Source organism: Alligator sinensis, unplaced genomic scaffold (assembly GCF_000455745.1).
Source record: "Alligator sinensis unplaced genomic scaffold, ASM45574v1 scaffold768_3, whole genome shotgun sequence".
In the NCBI taxonomy this organism is placed as follows: Eukaryota; Metazoa; Chordata; order Crocodylia; family Alligatoridae; genus Alligator; species Alligator sinensis.
Genome location: NW_005842135.1, coordinates 1529243 through 1545816, shown reverse-complemented (window position 1 = coordinate 1545816; position 16574 = coordinate 1529243). Strand labels below are relative to the sequence as shown.

Below are 16574 nucleotides of genomic sequence, written 5' to 3'. Positions count from 1 at the left end.
CTGAACGGGTTCAGGTCCCGTAGCCTCTCCTCGTAGGGTCTGCCCTGCTGACTCCTGATCATGTGGGTGGCCCTCCTCTGGACCCTCTCCATGTTGTCCACATCCCTCCTGAAGTGCAGCACCCAGAACTGGATGCAGTACTCCAACTGTGGCCTGACCAGTGTCGCATAGAGGGGGAGGATCACCTCCTTGGACCTGCTTGAGATGCATCTGTGGATGCATGACAAGGTACAGTTGGTTTTCCTGACCGTGCCCCCACAGTCAACCCATGTTCATTTTGGCATCAATAATGACTCCTAAGATCCTTTTCTGCCTCTGCACTGACTACATTGGTACTGATCATCCTAATTAGAGGTGCACCCTTACACTGGTCTGATATCAGATCAGTACCGATATAAAGAAAACTGGCTGTATCAGATATCGGCCCAATGGGGCTGATTTAATTTGTCCGATTAAATGCCAGTGTTGCACAAATTTGCAGTGCGGTACTCGGGCAGTGAGGAGCACAGCCAGCAGTGTGGAGAGCTGTCTCACCAGCTGGTAAGTCCAGTGTGGTGGAAGGGGAGGGAAGGGACATGGAGAGCTGGGGGGCAGATCAATGCCCCCTGCGGTGAGGGAGGGGGCAGGCGCAGGTGACTTCTGCCACGGGTTACACCCCGGTGGGGGAGGGAAGGAGCATGTGCCCCCGCTTCCCTTCCCTCGCCCCTCCCACCACACCGGACTTACCAGCTGGAGGCAGCTGTATCGGAAATCAGATCAGTATCAGCCAATATGCCTCCTTAAACATCGGCTATCAGTATCGGCCCCAGAAATCTCTGTTGTGCACCCCTAATCCTAGTACATTTACTGTAAATGCATGGGGGTTTTCTGTGTAGGGTACAACAGTGTTTAGATAATGCTTTCTGACAACTAGGTCGGTAAACATTTATAGCTTTAATGTAAAGTTTTATTCCTCTTATGGAAGTCTTGTGACAAATACAGTAGATGATGATATCCATTCTGTCACATTTTACTTTGTTATTGCTCTTGATACTGGTCAGTATTCAACAATGTACTTAAGGTTACAGTTTTTATCAGATCCTCTCCCTTGTTTTGTTTTTTCCTACCTCTTCCACAGTTTTCTCAATGTTTTTGAAAACTTTCTCCAGAAATACTCGTGTTTTGCCTTTATTTACTGACTTGGTTACCTTATTAGATTAGCTTTTATGAAGAGAGGCTTATTAGCAAATAGCCACCAAGAAAGTTGGGTGAATGACCTGTCCGAATCCTTGTTCCTCGTCTATCTTACAGCCAGATTTCTGTTTCCTTATTAGTTGAAAATAGACTTCTTTTTTGTGGATGACCCATCAGAAGCATAAAAAATTTGTTATAGGGAACAGTTCTTGCTCTTTGTCTTGTGTCCAAGGTGTAAAATGCAGCGCATTAACTGCAAGTGTTGCCAGAATAGAATTTATGTAATTCCCTTTCCTGAGTTTAAACCAGCGATATTAATTGCCTAACAATTTTGTTATCCCCAGATGACTAGATTTTCCTTTGCTTCAAATGGAAATAATTCTAGATGCTACCATGAAGATATAAAATTAAATGTGATTCTCTGATTTTGTCTGACTGTTCAGTGGGAAGAAAGGAAGCTTAAATTTATAGCAATCATATGATAAAAGAACTTGAAGGCAGGTGGTTGAGCATTGTGGATTAAAAGAATGGGTGTCCTTATGCTATATAATAGCTGATGGTCTATTCAAGGGGATATAAAAAACATTTTTACTGATCAATACCTCTCCTGTTTGGTGTGGGTTTTTCCTTTTTTCCAACATAAAAAGTTAGATTATACATAGATGATGAGGGAGTAGAGTAATCTTCAATCATTTGCAGACATGCATGGCCTGTCTGTATTTGATCAGAAGCAATTATGTCTTGCATCCTCCTCCTGCATTAAAGTGTATGGTGAGATTAGTGTCTCTGCTTCAGCACCCGTGGTGGCATAGAAGGTCCATAAAGTGCCCACATAATACCAATTCTAACTGCTATTGGGAGCCCTAAGGTGTTCTCCATGTTGAGGCTTGTTGAAAGGGCTACGTTAAGAGTAGAGGGGATGGAATGGGCCTGTAGCACATGAGGGTAGTGTGGAAATTCTGGGCAGTCCCAAACTGTAGAGCCAGCCTTCAGAAAGCTGTCTGCAGCATGATGCAAGTTGGAGCCACTTTTGGCTGCTCTCATTTTGTTGGGAACTGCACTGGCCCTTAGAGCAACTCAACATCCTGAGGGTACAAAGGTGTGGCTTGAGCCACTTATTCTCTTCCACCTTCCCAGCACAGAATTTTAAATTGTACTTTGGTTTCAAGAGCTTAAGAAACATGACTGCTGTATTACACTATGAACGTTCCTGTAACTTGTGAAAGATAATCCCTGTCTTCATTTGTGCGTAGAAAAGCTGTGTTGATTCTGAAGTTGTTAGGGTCTAAAAAATTTATCTTTTGTGTTTCCAGGTATTGTTTAAAGATAAAAAGGCCTTTAAGTAAAGCATTACTATAAAAATTGGTTGTAGCTAGGAATTTATGCCTTAATGTTAGTAATATTTTTCTTCCAGCATAACTTTTATTGGTAATTCTTAATTTCTTGATGATCATTATTTCAGACCCAGAAGCGGGAAGATCAAGCAATTCCAAAATCACTACTACACTTGGACTAGTTGTCCATGCTGCAGGTAGGCTGGAAACTTCTTTTCATATAACCGAAAAGGGACCCAGAGGAAGCTGGTGGCAGAAGCCAGCAGCAAGGCCTGCCCAGCTCTGTCCCTCCAACCAGAAACCCCTGCTTAGCAGAGGCTTCTGGCCTGGTACCATGGGGCTGTTCCTGCTTCCCTGCGCTGGAGAGGGAAGTATGGCCCTCAACAGCTTGCCAAAACTTGGTAAGCGGCCCTCCGCCCGAAATAATTGTCGTGTCCCGTCCCCCTCCCCCCCAGTTAATTGCTGTTTTGCTTATTTTTTGTTTGCTAATCCCTCTGTGCTGAATCACTTTTACACTTCCAGAACTCTGAGGAGCTTTCAAAGACTACCTGTTAAAAAAAAAATCATTTGTTTTATTTTACAGGAAAAAATTTACATGTAGTGTGAGAAGGGATTGTCTTATGTGCAGGATGGGTATTAGTTGGACTTTGACTAGTGACTGGTTCTAGCTCCAGCACCAGACAGATCACAGGGCCTTTGCCACTGGAAATCTGGACATGCAGGCAGATGCACACAGACCCCTTACCCATAGGGTGGCATCATTTTATTCCATTCCTGGCAGTTTGGGAGCTTGGTGTCTTTAGTACAGCATCTGTGCTCAAAAAGCCAGCTTTAGTAACTTTTAGAAGTTCCGTAAGTGTGTGGGTGTTTCCAAGGGTTTAGGTTGTAGCCGTGTTGGTCTAAGGACATAGGCAGACAAGGTTCCTTGGGTGAATTTGATATCTTTTATTAGACCAACCCAAATAGTTGGAGAATATTTATTAAGCAAGCTTTTGGGTTCAAAAACCCTTAGTCAGGCTAAGGAAGTTTCAGCAGTTGGTGTGTGCTCTTCTTGGATGGAATGAAAAGTAAACAAGCCAGGGGCTGGGCTGGGGAGTCAGTTGCCAGGCGGATTATAATGTATCAAAAATCCAATGTCTATGTTTAGTCAAGAAATGCAAAACCTGCCAACACATCACCACCCCCACAATTACTACACCCCACAACAGAGCCATCAGCATCCCAGGATCTTACAGCTGCACCTCCAGAAATGTAGTATACCTCATCCAATGCACCAAATGCCCTGATGGAAAATATATAGGAGAGACCAAACAACAACTGCGCACCAGAATGAACGCACACCGGAAATCCATCAAAGACAGAAATACCCAATTAACGCTGGGGGCACATTTCTCACAGGAGGGCCACTCTCTCTCCAATCTCTCAGTCCTGATCCTCAAGGGAAATTTACACAACACTTCCCAGAGACGAGCCTATGAGCTCCATTTCATCAACCTGCTGGATACTAGAGATCAGGGACTAAACATAGACATTGGATTTTTGATACATTTTAATCTGCCTGGCAACTGACTCCCCAGCCCAGCCCCTGGCTTCTTTACTTTTCATTCCATGCAGGAAGAGTACACACCAACTGCTGAAACTTCCTTAGCCTGACGAAGGGTTTTTGAACCCGAAAGCTTACTTAATAAATATTCTCCAACTATTTGGGTTGGTCTAATAAAAGATATCAAATTTACCCAAGGAACCTTGTCTGCCTCTGGGTGTTTCCAAGAGTTTTCAAGACCTATGCAGCTGGATTTATAGCCTTAAATTAAACCAGACTTTCAAATGAAGGAAAGTGAAGAATAATATCAATGTTAAAATTTTCTAAGTTACCTTTAAGGCATTTCTCTCAGAAAATAATGGTGCTAGGTATAAAATATAGGGTCGTGTGACATAATATGAAGGGTTGGTGAATGAATGAAACCAGTTAGAGCCGTTTGTGTAACTCATTTGTTATTGTGTTGTGGCCATCTCAAGCCAAAGCAATCAAAAAAGATTTTCTTATAAGCTGCAAGTTATGCCTTTCTTTTCTTTAGCCATTAAAACAATGTTTGTTATATGTAGACCCTTCATAATCCCAACAGTAATATCTAAATTTCTGTCAATTTAAAAAACAAAACAACTGAGCCTGTTTTTACGTAGGAAGCCTGTTTTATAACATAGGAGAGCCTAGTTACCAAAGCTGTCCCTGCAGAATAATTCCAGTTCATCTGTATGTGCCAAAGACTGAGTTGGCTCCGGGTTACATTTTTGCCCTGTTGAAGTCGGTACCAAATCTCCCATTGACTTGAGGGTTTCACTCTGAGTGGCTCACAGAAACAACAACAAAGCACGTTAAACATATGGTGGGACACTATTAAGGCATTCATAAGTGAGGGGAATTGTTTGTACAAGTGTAAGGTTATGTATTAGTGGCCAGTGAAAAAAGTAAAACTGTGTGGATAAATAATCGGTGATTTCATGTGCACTCTCCTGACTTTCTATCTGTTAAGCTGACGGTGTTGCATTGGGTGCAGCTGCTTCCACTTCCCAGACCAGTGTCCAGTTAATAGTGTTTGTTGCAATTATGTTACACAAGGTAAGTCCTGAGTGTGAAGTATCTTTTCTTTTCTTTATTAAAGTTGTGGGGGCAGGCTTCTACTTGTAGGAGTTGATGTTTTGGGGCTCTTGGGAATGTGGTCCTGCAGGGGAGTGATGGGAATACAAATTAAGGAATTGAAGAATGCTTGTGTAAAGATAGATGGTTCTGGGTGTTGAAATATAAGGCATGTCCAGTCAGTCTAGACAGGGAAAGAATAAGGAGGGATTTGGGCTATTTGATGCCAAACTCTGCAGCCATGCTAGCCAACCAAAGCGTACAAATAGCGGGGAAGAAGAGAACAGCACAGACTGGTTAAAAAAAACAAAAAACAAAACATGGCAGCCTCACAAGGCATTTGAAGCGGGGGTCAGAGAGAAAGATTTGACTTGGGTATGCCAGCAGCTCTTCAGAGATGAGGAGGGCATGTTAAAGTGTAGAAAACAGCTTACTCTCCTGCTACGGTTCGTTTCTATCTGTGTGGTTCTCACTATAGGAACAATGCAGATGTGATGAGAACTCAACAGGTTGAAGGGTAAATCTTTTTAAAGTCCTCATAATGATCCTGTTTTGTTTGTTTGTTTTGTTTTTTAAAACCTAAGTGAGGCTAAACCAGTTATGTAATTACAGACATCTAAAGCAAAACTGAATGCAGTTCCTAAAATAAGTTGTTTGAAATGCTGACTTGGGGAAGCTATGAATATTATAATTGAAAACAGCTTTCTAGTTTCTCTTTAATATATGGGCAGTCTTGTCTGTACCATGTACAATACTTATTGGATCTTGTTTTCAGGGATTTCAAGTGCACAGTTGTATACTTGAGTTGTATACGCCATTGTTGTGATGACAATATATTACATTTATTAGCCGTGTATTTTTTTCATACCTTTTGCATGCCTACAGTATTTAGAGATAAAATCTGATGCATTTGCATTTTTCATTTGTGCAATAAACAATGCATGTTATAACCATGTTCAGAGCTGATAATGCTAAGCTGAAAGGCCACAATGTATTTTAGTTCAGGATATGGTTATTGCTGAGTTCTTAAAAATAAGAACACTTCTTCAGCTGAAATGGTTACTGGCAATATGCTGAATGTAAAATATTAATTTTAAAGGAATAAAGAAAAGCTTTTTAAAAAATAAGTCATTTCTAAAAAGGAATTTTTTGAGAGAATGTTGTGGGGTTTTTTAAGGACTGTTGGTTGTAGCCATGTTGGTCTAAGGACATAGGCAGACAAGGTTCTTTGGGTAAATGTGGTATCTTAGACCACTAAATAGTTGGAAAAGTTGTTCTTTGCAGGCTTTGGGCACAAACATTCTTCAGGCATAGGGAGTCTGCTATTGTTTTGTGTTCTGGATGCACTAGAAGCCAATATGCAAAATGTAGGTCTGGGGTTGTCAGATGTTGGGCAGGTTATAATGTGCCATAAATCCAATGTCTATGTTTAGTCCATGATTTTTTGTGTCTAGTAGATTTATGAAGTGAAGTTTGTGAACTCATCTACAGAAGGTGTTTTTTAAATTCCCTTTAAGGATTAGAACTGAGAGATTGCAGTGGTTGTCTTGTGAGAAGTGCACACCCACAGGTAATTGGGTATTTTAGTGTTGGATAGATTTTTGTTATACATTCATTCTGATGTACAGTTGTTTGGTTTCACCTACATATTTTCCATCAGGGCATTTAGTGCACTGGATTACCTGTGGGTGCCCATTTCTCAAAAGACAACCACTCTCTCTGCAGTCTCTCAGTTCTAATCCTCAAAGGAAATTTACAAAACACCTTTCATAGATGAGTTGATCTAATAAAAGATTTCACATTTACCCAAAGAACCTTGTCTGCTTTTTAAAAAATATATATATATTTTTTTCCTGTTTTCTGTCCCTCTAATTAAAGCACTTTACCCCACCAGTTCTTATTTCTAGGGGTCTACTGAACTTGAGGTAGCTGCCAGCTGATTTCATGGGCAGAAAATGGGACTGGCAGCCATGTTCACAGGTGAAGCACAGCAGGCTCCCTCTAGCCAAGGGACCCCGGTGGCCCTTTGGATGCAAGGGCTGTCTGTCATGCAGCCCTGCCCCTTGCCACTGATAGGTGGTGAGAGGTAGGGCCATATGACAGGTAGCCTTCACAGCTAATCAGCAGCCAGGAGCAGGGGTGGCAGCCTCCTTCCCCCACACCTGCAGGCTGTGCAGCCAGGCCATAGTGGCTACAAGGACTGCTGGCTCCCCAAAGGGAGCCGGCATTTTATTTTTGGTAAGTGGGTTGCTTTTTTCAGGGAGCCTGCCAAAAGCATGGAGCCTGCATTTTTTTTGCAGAGCCTGTCCAAAATAGCGGTTTCCACAGAAATTGTAAACTTGTGATTTTGGTAGGTCCCTACTGATTTGCTTTCCTTACCCCTACCTCCATGCCTATAGAGCAACAAGGACCACTCCCACCACTCCAAACAGCTGCAGTCTGTTTTCTTTTTTGACAGCCCCCCCCTCCCCCCACCCCATCTTAATTGGATGGAATTGGATTTAAATTTTTGAGGTTTTTCTGCCTTGGTTAAAGGGACTGGGGGCGCTAAGGATCCATATCTTTTTTTTTTTTCCTTGTAGATAGCCTGAAAATTCCAATTACAGAATTGGAATAAATTGGAATAAAGAGTTATTGCAGCCAATCAAATTGAAATGGACATGTCAATATTCTACAATACAGTTGTCATACAGACCCTAATACTCTGATAGGCTACTTAGTCAGCCAGAGTATAGCTTCATATACAGTGGTGGCGTAAAGAAATAATACTACAATGGTTATTGAGATGTGACAACACGGAGAAAGGCCTGATAGTTCATAGGTCAGTTAGTTTAACTATAGTGCTCTGGCTGAGAATATTCCACTTCAGTAGAGCTAGTCGAAATAGTTACCTCAACTACTTTGTTTTCAAAGTTCTGCTTAAAGTTGCCAAGAATCCTAGGTAGGAAGAAGTTGTATTGACTGTTATTTTCTTACAGGCACCAGCAGCTTTTGGCCTGGTTTCCTTCCTTATGCATGCTGGACTGGAACGGAATCGAATCAGAAAGCACTTGCTGGTCTTTGCATTGGCAGCCCCTGTTTTGTCCATGGTGACGTACTTGGGGCTAAGCAAGGTAAAGGTTTGTGATTCAGCTCTGCCCATGATGAGGTTTGAGGAGATGGACACCAGTGTGGGATTTGTTTAACAAGTTGTTCAAAAGTGCTTTACCCCAATTTATTTTTCCATACCAATAACTGTTGCAGGGATGTTACTGCCATTTAGCTACTACCTCTTCTTCAAGAGGAAGGTGTTGCTTGTTATTAATAAGCAAGTAATACTTTTCCATAATTTAATGCAAAAGGCACAGCAGAGTGGCACTTCAGAGATTAACTTGCTCAGAAACACACAAGCTTTCATAGACAGCAGCCTACTTTGTGAGACGATGTGAATGGACTTGCAGATATAGGGGGTCCTGATGAAAAGGAATCTGGTCATTTAAATACTAGGGGGAGAGGGCACTGTTGAGAGAAGTAAAGGTGGGTTGAAGAGATCAAAGGGGATAAAGCTGTTAACCCACTGAGGGACATGGGGGCTTAAAAACACTGGCTCAGGTAATGGGATAAGAATCCAAGGAGTCTATGTGATAAGCTTGCAGAAGGTAAGATTCTGAATGGCAGCCAGCATGGCTTCATTGCAGGCAGGTCTTGTCTTGCCAACCTCATCTCCTTCTATGACCAGATAACTCATCATATGGACATGAGAGAGCAGGTTGACATTGTATACCTTGACTTCCAAAAGGCCTTTGATTTAGTATCCCACGATGTCCTTGTGAGAAAATTGGAGGATTGTGGGCTTAACTCTGAGACAGTCAGGTGGGTGAAAAACTGGCTGCAGGATAGGACCCAGAGAATTGTAGTAAAGGGATCTGTGTCATCCTGGCGAAAAGTGGGCAGTGGTGTGCCACAGGGTTCGGTGCTTGGTCCATACTTTTCAACATCTTTATTAATGATTTGAATGTGGGTGCGAAGAGCTCACTGGCCAAGTTTGTGGATAACATTAAGTTATGGGGAAGCATGGATACGCTTGAAGATATAGCCTACAGATACAGGTGGACCTAGACAGGCTAGCAAGTTGGGCGGATCAGAATCTGATGAAGTTCAATGTTGAGAAATGACGAGCAACCCCCAACACACCTACAGGCTTGGCAGCACCAAACTGACTAGCACCATGAATGAAAGGGAAGAGAAGGCTGAGAGGGGACCTGGTAGGAGCTTACTGCTACACTAAGGGAGTACATCAAGGGCTCAGTGAGCAACTGTTCACCAGGGCACCCGAGGGGAAAACCAGGAGTAATGGCCACAAATTCCTGGAGATCGATTCAGGCTCAGCATTAGGCAAACCTTCCTCTCAGCCAGGGTGTCCAGACTGTGAAATAAGCACCCGCCAGAGGTGGTGCAATCACCTACCCTGGAAATCTTCAAGAGGACTAGACAGTCACTTTGCTGGGGTCACCTGACCCCCAATTATCTTTCCTCCTTGGTGCAGGCAGCTGGACCCAATGGTCTTCTAAGGTCCCTTCCAGCCTTACAGTCTATGAATCTATAGTCCATTCTATGGTTGCTTTCTTGTTCCACAATTTTACATTCAAATTGGTTTTTAAAGTCCTGTTATTTAAGATCAGCTACTCTGAGGTCAGTGATGGAATGTCTGAAGGGGTTAAAGGGTCCTACCACAGGCTTTTGTGTCTTTCTGGAATTGATGTCAGATGGGTGTCCGTTCATTTTTTCATATAGGGAACTGCAGATTGTAGTAGGGCCTAAGCTGCTAGTTGCTTGACCAAAGTTTGTGTATGTCATACTGCAAATGCTAAGTTAAGAGGCGATGGAAATAAGTAAGTGAGAGAATGTCAGAGGTGAGAATAATTTTAGAAAGTGTGAGCAAGACTGCTTAAAAGAATTCAGCTGAAGGTTGAGAACATTTAGCACTTGCTGGTCTAGTCTACAAATGCAGAGTACATTTAGTGGTTTTATGCCAGTTAGGTCTGGTTTAGGACAAAATATAACTTAAATTGGGGATAAAAATAGGTATATGAATATAAGCATAGAACCTCTATTGAGCCAGGCAATACAATGTAACATTCTGGGTTCATCTCAATTAACACTCTTCAGCCTTGAACTACAGTTCTTGCTGATTAGCCCTTGCTGAACAAGGGCTCTTCTAAAGCTTTCATTTGAAACCTAGGTGAGAAATCCTTTTTCCTAACAAGCTGCCCAACTGGTGGAGGCTTTTTAAGACTTTAGGAATTAGTTTAGAATTATCTCAAATGTTAATACGATTGTTATTTCTCTAGCTGAATGCATATTTTACAAATTGTAATAATTTGCTTGATCTCTCCCATCTGTCCTGCTTAGTCATTTATGCTAGTTGTATTTTATTTTTAAATTACCTATTAAAAATTATGTGCATTTATGCTTGTTAGTATTTAATTTTGGTGCAGTGGGCTCTTTGAACTTTTGTTCATTCCCAGAATACCTCTAGAGGTTAACAGAACACCCTGTCTGTCCAGTGTAGACACAGAGGGGCACTGTCAACACATGATGGTATATATAATGTTAGCAGAGAAGCAGGTGAATGAGCCCATGGTGTTATAATCTGTGTTTTTTGGTCCAGTGATATGGTCTGTGCTGATGAGGAAGCACAGCTGGCATCTGTATCTGGAGCAAGGGCTGGTGACTTGGTGAGAATAGGAGTTAAGTAGTCTGTTGCTGAACAGATCTTATTTCAGGTTGAGGGGCTTCTTGTAAACCAGAATAGGTTTTTTGTCATTTTCCAGGCAGAGCTGGAAGCCATTAGTGATGCATTCAGTGTGTTGAAGCTGGGGAGCTGTAGATGACAACAGAGAATATATTGCCCGTGTCACAGGGTTGGTATTGTAGCCCGAGTCTGGTCCTGTTGCTTTGAGTAGCTTTGATTTTAGGTTTGTATTGTAAGTGTAGAAATCCCTGTTTCAGGTCCCTAGGATGTGCATCTAGAGAAGTAGTGGAATCACCCTCCCTGGACATTTTCAAGAGCAAGTTAGACAGACACTTGGCTGTTATGGTTTGGTTAGGGATAATCCTGCCTTGAGCAAGGGGCTGAACTAGATTTCATGAGGACCCTTCCAACCACGCTACTCTGATTGCAGTCAGTGGGATCAGAGCAGGTATGGTTGTAATGTAGCATTTGACAGTAGAAGATGAATTCTGGTGTCTAGGATGAACACTGGTCGTATGGAGCTAGCTATAGCCATTGGTTGGCTTCCGTTACCATGGTGGTGATGTATCCATTACAAAATTTCATGGTGGTGTCCAAGAAATTAATAAGTTGGGTGGAGTACTAAAGAGTTTGATGGAAGGGTGGAAATTGTTTAAGTCCTGCTGGGATTTCTCTAAAGATTCCTTCTCATGTGTCCATATGATGGTATCATCAGTGTACCTGAGGTATTCTAGGGGGATGAGAGGGCGGTTGTGGAGGAAGTGGGCTTCAACGTCTTCTGTAATATTTTGGCATTTTGAGGGGAAAGAGGGTGTGAGACCTGTACAATGTGCCCATGGCAGTACCATTTGTTTGTAAGTATAGGAAGTTGCTAAATTGAAATAGTTTCATAGTTGGTAGAGTCAGAAAGGACCTGAGCAGATCATCAAGTCTGACCCCCTGCCATGGGCAGGAAAGAATGCTGGGGTCAAACGACCCTGGCTAGGTGATTATCTAGCCTCCTTTTGAAGACCCCCAGGGTAGGAGCAAGCACCACTTCCCTTGGAAGTTGGTTCCAGCTCCTAGCCGCCCTGACTGTGAAGTAGTGTCTCCTGATATCTAGCCTGAATCTACTCTCAATCAACTTATGGCTGTTGTTCCATGTTACTCCTGGTAGTGCTTGGGGGAACAGGGACTCTCCCAACGCCTGCTGGTTCCCCACGACTAGTTTGTAAATGGCCACTAGATCCCCCCCTCAGCCTTCTCTTGTGGAGGCTGAACGGGTTCAGGTCCTATAGCCTCTTCTCATAGGGCCTGCCCTGCTGCCCCGTGATCATGTGAGTGGCCCTCCTCTGGACCCTCTCGATGCTCGGGTATGTCAGCTTGTGCTGCAGTCACACTTCCAACTCAGTGCAGGGACACACTGGGTCTCTTTATACCAGCTTGTGTTCACCAGGCTTCTCTACCTTTGAGCCAGACTAGAATTTTCCCAATGAGTGATGCTGCTCCAGACCACTCTCAAGATTGTCAAGCACAATGGGGTCCTGTGTCTCAGCTGGAAGTCTGATGACAACACTGCTCATTCTCTTTCCTAAACCTTTAATGAAGATATTAAATACAGCAAGACCCTACACCTAGCCTTGGGCACCTCTTTCCAGCTTAGTCCTTTGCTGCAAGTCATCATCCATTGTTCACAGATCCTTCCCCCAATTTTGGTCTATGGGTCTTATTTTAGTTCAGAGGCTTTGAGCAATGGTGAGTGCCAGGTTCTGGGGAACACTGCACTGTGACCCAAGTCCCAGCTAGAGGGGAATCTGGGCATTGTCTCCTTTTACCTACTTCTTTGGTGGAAATGAGCAGAATCCTGTCTATCTTCTTCCCTTCCACCCCTTGGTTCTTTCCCCTTAGTCCTTTTACCAGATTCCCATGCCACTTTCCTCCCATTTAGTTTCCTCCATAACAGCTGTTCTACACTGTTGTGTCTGCAGCCCTGGAGTCATTTACAGTGAAGCTGATCAGCAATAGAGACTGCTGTGCTTCTCTACACGGCCAGCAGAGAAGCTCAGCACAGAGGTCAGTTTAATGTTAAAGTCTGTGGCTGTGCTTTAGACACAGTCCAGATTCCCATGCCACTTTCCTCCCATTTAGTTTCCTCCATAACAGCTGTTCTACACTGTTGTGTCTGCAGCCCTGGAGTCATTTACAGTGAAGCTGATCAGCAATAGAGACTGCTGTGCTTCTCTACACGGCCAGCAGAGAAGCTCAGCACAGAGGTCAGTTTAATGTTAAAGTCTGTGGCTGTGCTTTAGACACAGTACATCAGTCTACTGGAATGGATCTGGTCCATTAGGAATGAGAGCAAAGGACAGATAAGCAGGGAGTAGAACAGCTAGTAGAGGGCATCAGAAGCAAGCAGAAGATAATAAAAAGCTTACAGGGAGTAGGAGAAAATGTAAGCAACAACCACTGGAAGCTGGATATTTGAAAGCAAAATCTGACCTGACACTCATAATTTGAAAAGACATTTTAAGAGTTTAGGCCCTTTCTACATAAAGGAAATTTGCCACTTATGTAATTGTATTGATGCTTGCTTTGATTACTGCTGTCTTTTGAATATAAAATGGACTTTTAAAAATGAAATTTCTTCTAAAAATAGCCAGCATCTTATAGTTTCATAGTTGGTAGGGTCGGAAGGGACCTAAGCACATCATCTACTCTGACCCCCTGCCATGGGCAGGAAAGGATGCTGGTGTCAAATGACCCCAGCGAGGTGGCTGTCTAGCCTTTTGAAGACCCCCAGGGTAGAGGTGAGCATCACTTCCCTTGGAAGTTGGTTCCAGCTCCTAGCCACCTTGACTGTGAAGTAGTGCCGTTTCAGGTCCCGTAGCCTATCCCCGTAGGGCCTGCCCTGCTGCCCCCTGATCATGCGAGTGGCCCTCCTCTGGACCCTCTTGATGCTGTCCAGTTCCCTCCTGAAGTGCGGCACCCAGAACTGGATACAGTACTCCAACTGCGGCCTGACCAGTGTCTCATAGAGGGGGAGGATCACATCCTTGGACCTGCTCATGAGGCATCTATGGATGCATGACAAAGTGCGGTTAGCCTTCCTGACTGCATCCCCACATTGGTGGCTCATGTTCATCTTAGAATCAATAGTGATTCCAAGATCATTCTCTGCCTCTGTGCTGACAAGAAGGGAGTTCTTCAGCCTGTAGGTATGCTGCTGGTTCTTCTTCCCCAGGTGCAACACCTTGCACTTTTCCATATTGAAACCCATCCTATTCTCATCTGCCCACCTCTGTAACCTGTCCAGATCTAGTTGTAGCCTGTCCCTCTCTTCTAGCGTGCTCACTTCTCCCCACATCTTAGTGTCATCTGCGAACTTGAACAAAGTGCTTTTCACCCCCTGGTCCAAGTTGCCGATGAAGATATTGAACAGTGTGGGCCGGAGGACCGAGCCCTGTGGAACCCCACTGCCCACACCTCTCCAGGTCGAAAATGACCTGTCCATTACCACTCTCTGAGCGTAGCCCTCCAGCCAATTTGCGACCCATCTGACTGTGTAGGCATCGACACCCCAGTCACTTAATTTTTTAATGAGGATTGGGTGAGAGCCCGTGTCAAAGGCCTTCCTAAAGTCCAGAAAGACTGCGTCCACCGTGACACCTGCATCCAAGGCTTTTGTGACCTGGTCATAGAAGTCAACCAGGTTGGTCTGACAGGACCTGCCTCTAATGAACCCATGTTGACTGTCCCTAAGCATAATCTCCCCTGCTGGTCCCTTGCAGATGTGCTCCTGGATAATTTTCTTAAAGAGCTTTCCCAGGACCGAGGTAAGACTAATGGACTTATAGTATCCTGGGTCCTAATTCCTCCCTTTTTTTGAAAATGGGGCCACAGTGGCCCTCTTCCAGTCATCTGGCACCTTGCCAGAGCACCACGAGTGGTCGTAAAGCTGTGCCAGGGGTCCTGCAATGACCTCTGCCAATTCCCTCAGCACTCTGGGGTGGAGATCGTCAGGACCTGCTGATTTGAACATGTCTAGTCCCACCAGAAGTTCCCTGACTAGGTCCTCACTAACCCTGGGCCTGGCCGCGCCTTCCCTGGGTCTGTCCGGGATCCCAGTGGAGGGGGGGATGTCCCTGACCTTGCTCAGGGACAAAGGACAAAGTGGGAGAGTGCAATGGAAACGGGAGCGGTATCATCATCACAAGTAATGTTCTTCACTGTTCATAATCCATCCTTATGGGGGATGTTAGTGTATAGAGATGTGATGTGCATGGTAGCTAACATGGTATTTCATAGATTGTGAGGGGCTGGAAGGGACCTCGCAAGATCATCGGGTCTGGTATTTGCTGGAAACTTGTCAGCAGAGCCTAGGTTTTTTAGGAAATCTATGATATCCTTCAGATAATTGGCATCTCAAGTGGTACACAGGAATAGAATATAGTCAATATGTTGTGTATATATGTAATTTTATGCAGTATGTGTAATTTATATGTAATTTTAGGTCACTTTAAACTACGGTACAGCCCAGGGGTGAGCAAAATGTGGCCCATGGGCCGGATCCAGCCCACGAGGCCATTCTATCTGGCCCACAGGGCCCCTAAAATATGTAGAAAATAAATATTTATCTGCCCTTGGTTCCTGTCAAAAATGACAAGAATCAAGGGCAGTAGGACCCAGGGGAAGCCTGGTGGGCTCCCACAACAGGAGGGCCTGCCCAGCCGGAGGGGCGCTGCCCCCCCCTCCCCCCCCCCTTGCTGAGCTTTTCCCCAGGCTCCTTCTCTACTCCTTCCCGGCACAGGGGCAAGTGGCCCCTCCTCACCCCGTGGCTTGTGCTCCCTGCTGCAGCTGCTCGCAGACCACATGGGGCTGTCCAGAGCAGGCACAAGCAGCCCCATGCGGGCTGTGGGCTGTGAGCAGCTGCAGTGTGGGGTGCCGGATATGGGGCAGGGACAGTCTGCTTTCCCCCCACCCTTTGCACTTAGCACCACCTTGTAACCTGGCCCCACAGCCAGCCTGGGACCTGCGCGGCTCCGGGCTCGCCTGTCAGAGCTGTGCATGGCCGCAGCAGCTGTGGCCCTCCTGCTTGCCGCACTGGGCAGTGTTTGCCACCGCCACCTCTGTGCTGCCCAGCACATGAGCTGCAGGCGGGCAGCAGCAAGCATTACCCGGTGCGTACAGCCCCGGCGGGTGAGCCCGGAGCCAGCACGGGGCCCAGGCTGGCAGCAGGGCCAGGTTACAAGCTGGTCCTGAGCGCGGGGGGAAGCAGCCCCTCGCATCGTGGTCAGCGCCCCGTGCTGCAGCTGCTTGCAGCCCACATGAGGCTGAGTGCCTGCTCCAGACAGCCCCGCGGGCTGCAAGTGCCTGCAGCAGGGAGTGCCAGCCATGGGGCAGGCGAGGGGCTGCTTTTCCCTGCGCTCAGCACCAGCTGCTTCCCTGTCGGTAAGCAGAGGGTCAGGGGTGTGTGCTGCCCCCTGCCTGTACTGCAGGGCTGGGGGGCATTGGGAGTGAGTTGGCAGGGAGCCAACAGGAACGCAGGGCCTGCACTGGTTTCCTGGGCCCAGAGCAGGGTGGCAGGAGTGCGGGGTCCCAGCCGGCAGGGGCTTTTTGGAGCCAGGCCAGCTCCCCCCTCTTCCTGCTGGTGCAGCCCAGCCTGGCTCCACAGACCTCTGCCAGCCTATGCCCTGCTCTGGGCCCCACTGGTGCTAGG

General features: G+C 45.3%; 1 protein-coding gene across 3 annotated transcripts in view; it reads left to right on the top strand.

Annotated features, from left to right (window-relative positions):
• SLC39A9 (solute carrier family 39 member 9) overlaps positions 1-16574 on the top strand; it is a 40059-nt gene that overhangs the window by 18959 nt on the left and 4526 nt on the right. For 2 of the 3 annotated variants that reach the window (XM_006025185.3, XM_025205971.1), the window contains exons 4-6: positions 2636-2704; positions 5042-5127; positions 8124-8258. In XM_006025185.3, coding sequence (XP_006025247.1) covers positions 2636-2704; positions 5042-5127; positions 8124-8258 — 290 coding nt within the window. The remainder of the gene's footprint in view (positions 1-2635; positions 2705-5041; positions 5128-8123; positions 8259-16574) is intronic. The other variant, XM_025205970.1, reaches the window with a different exon arrangement.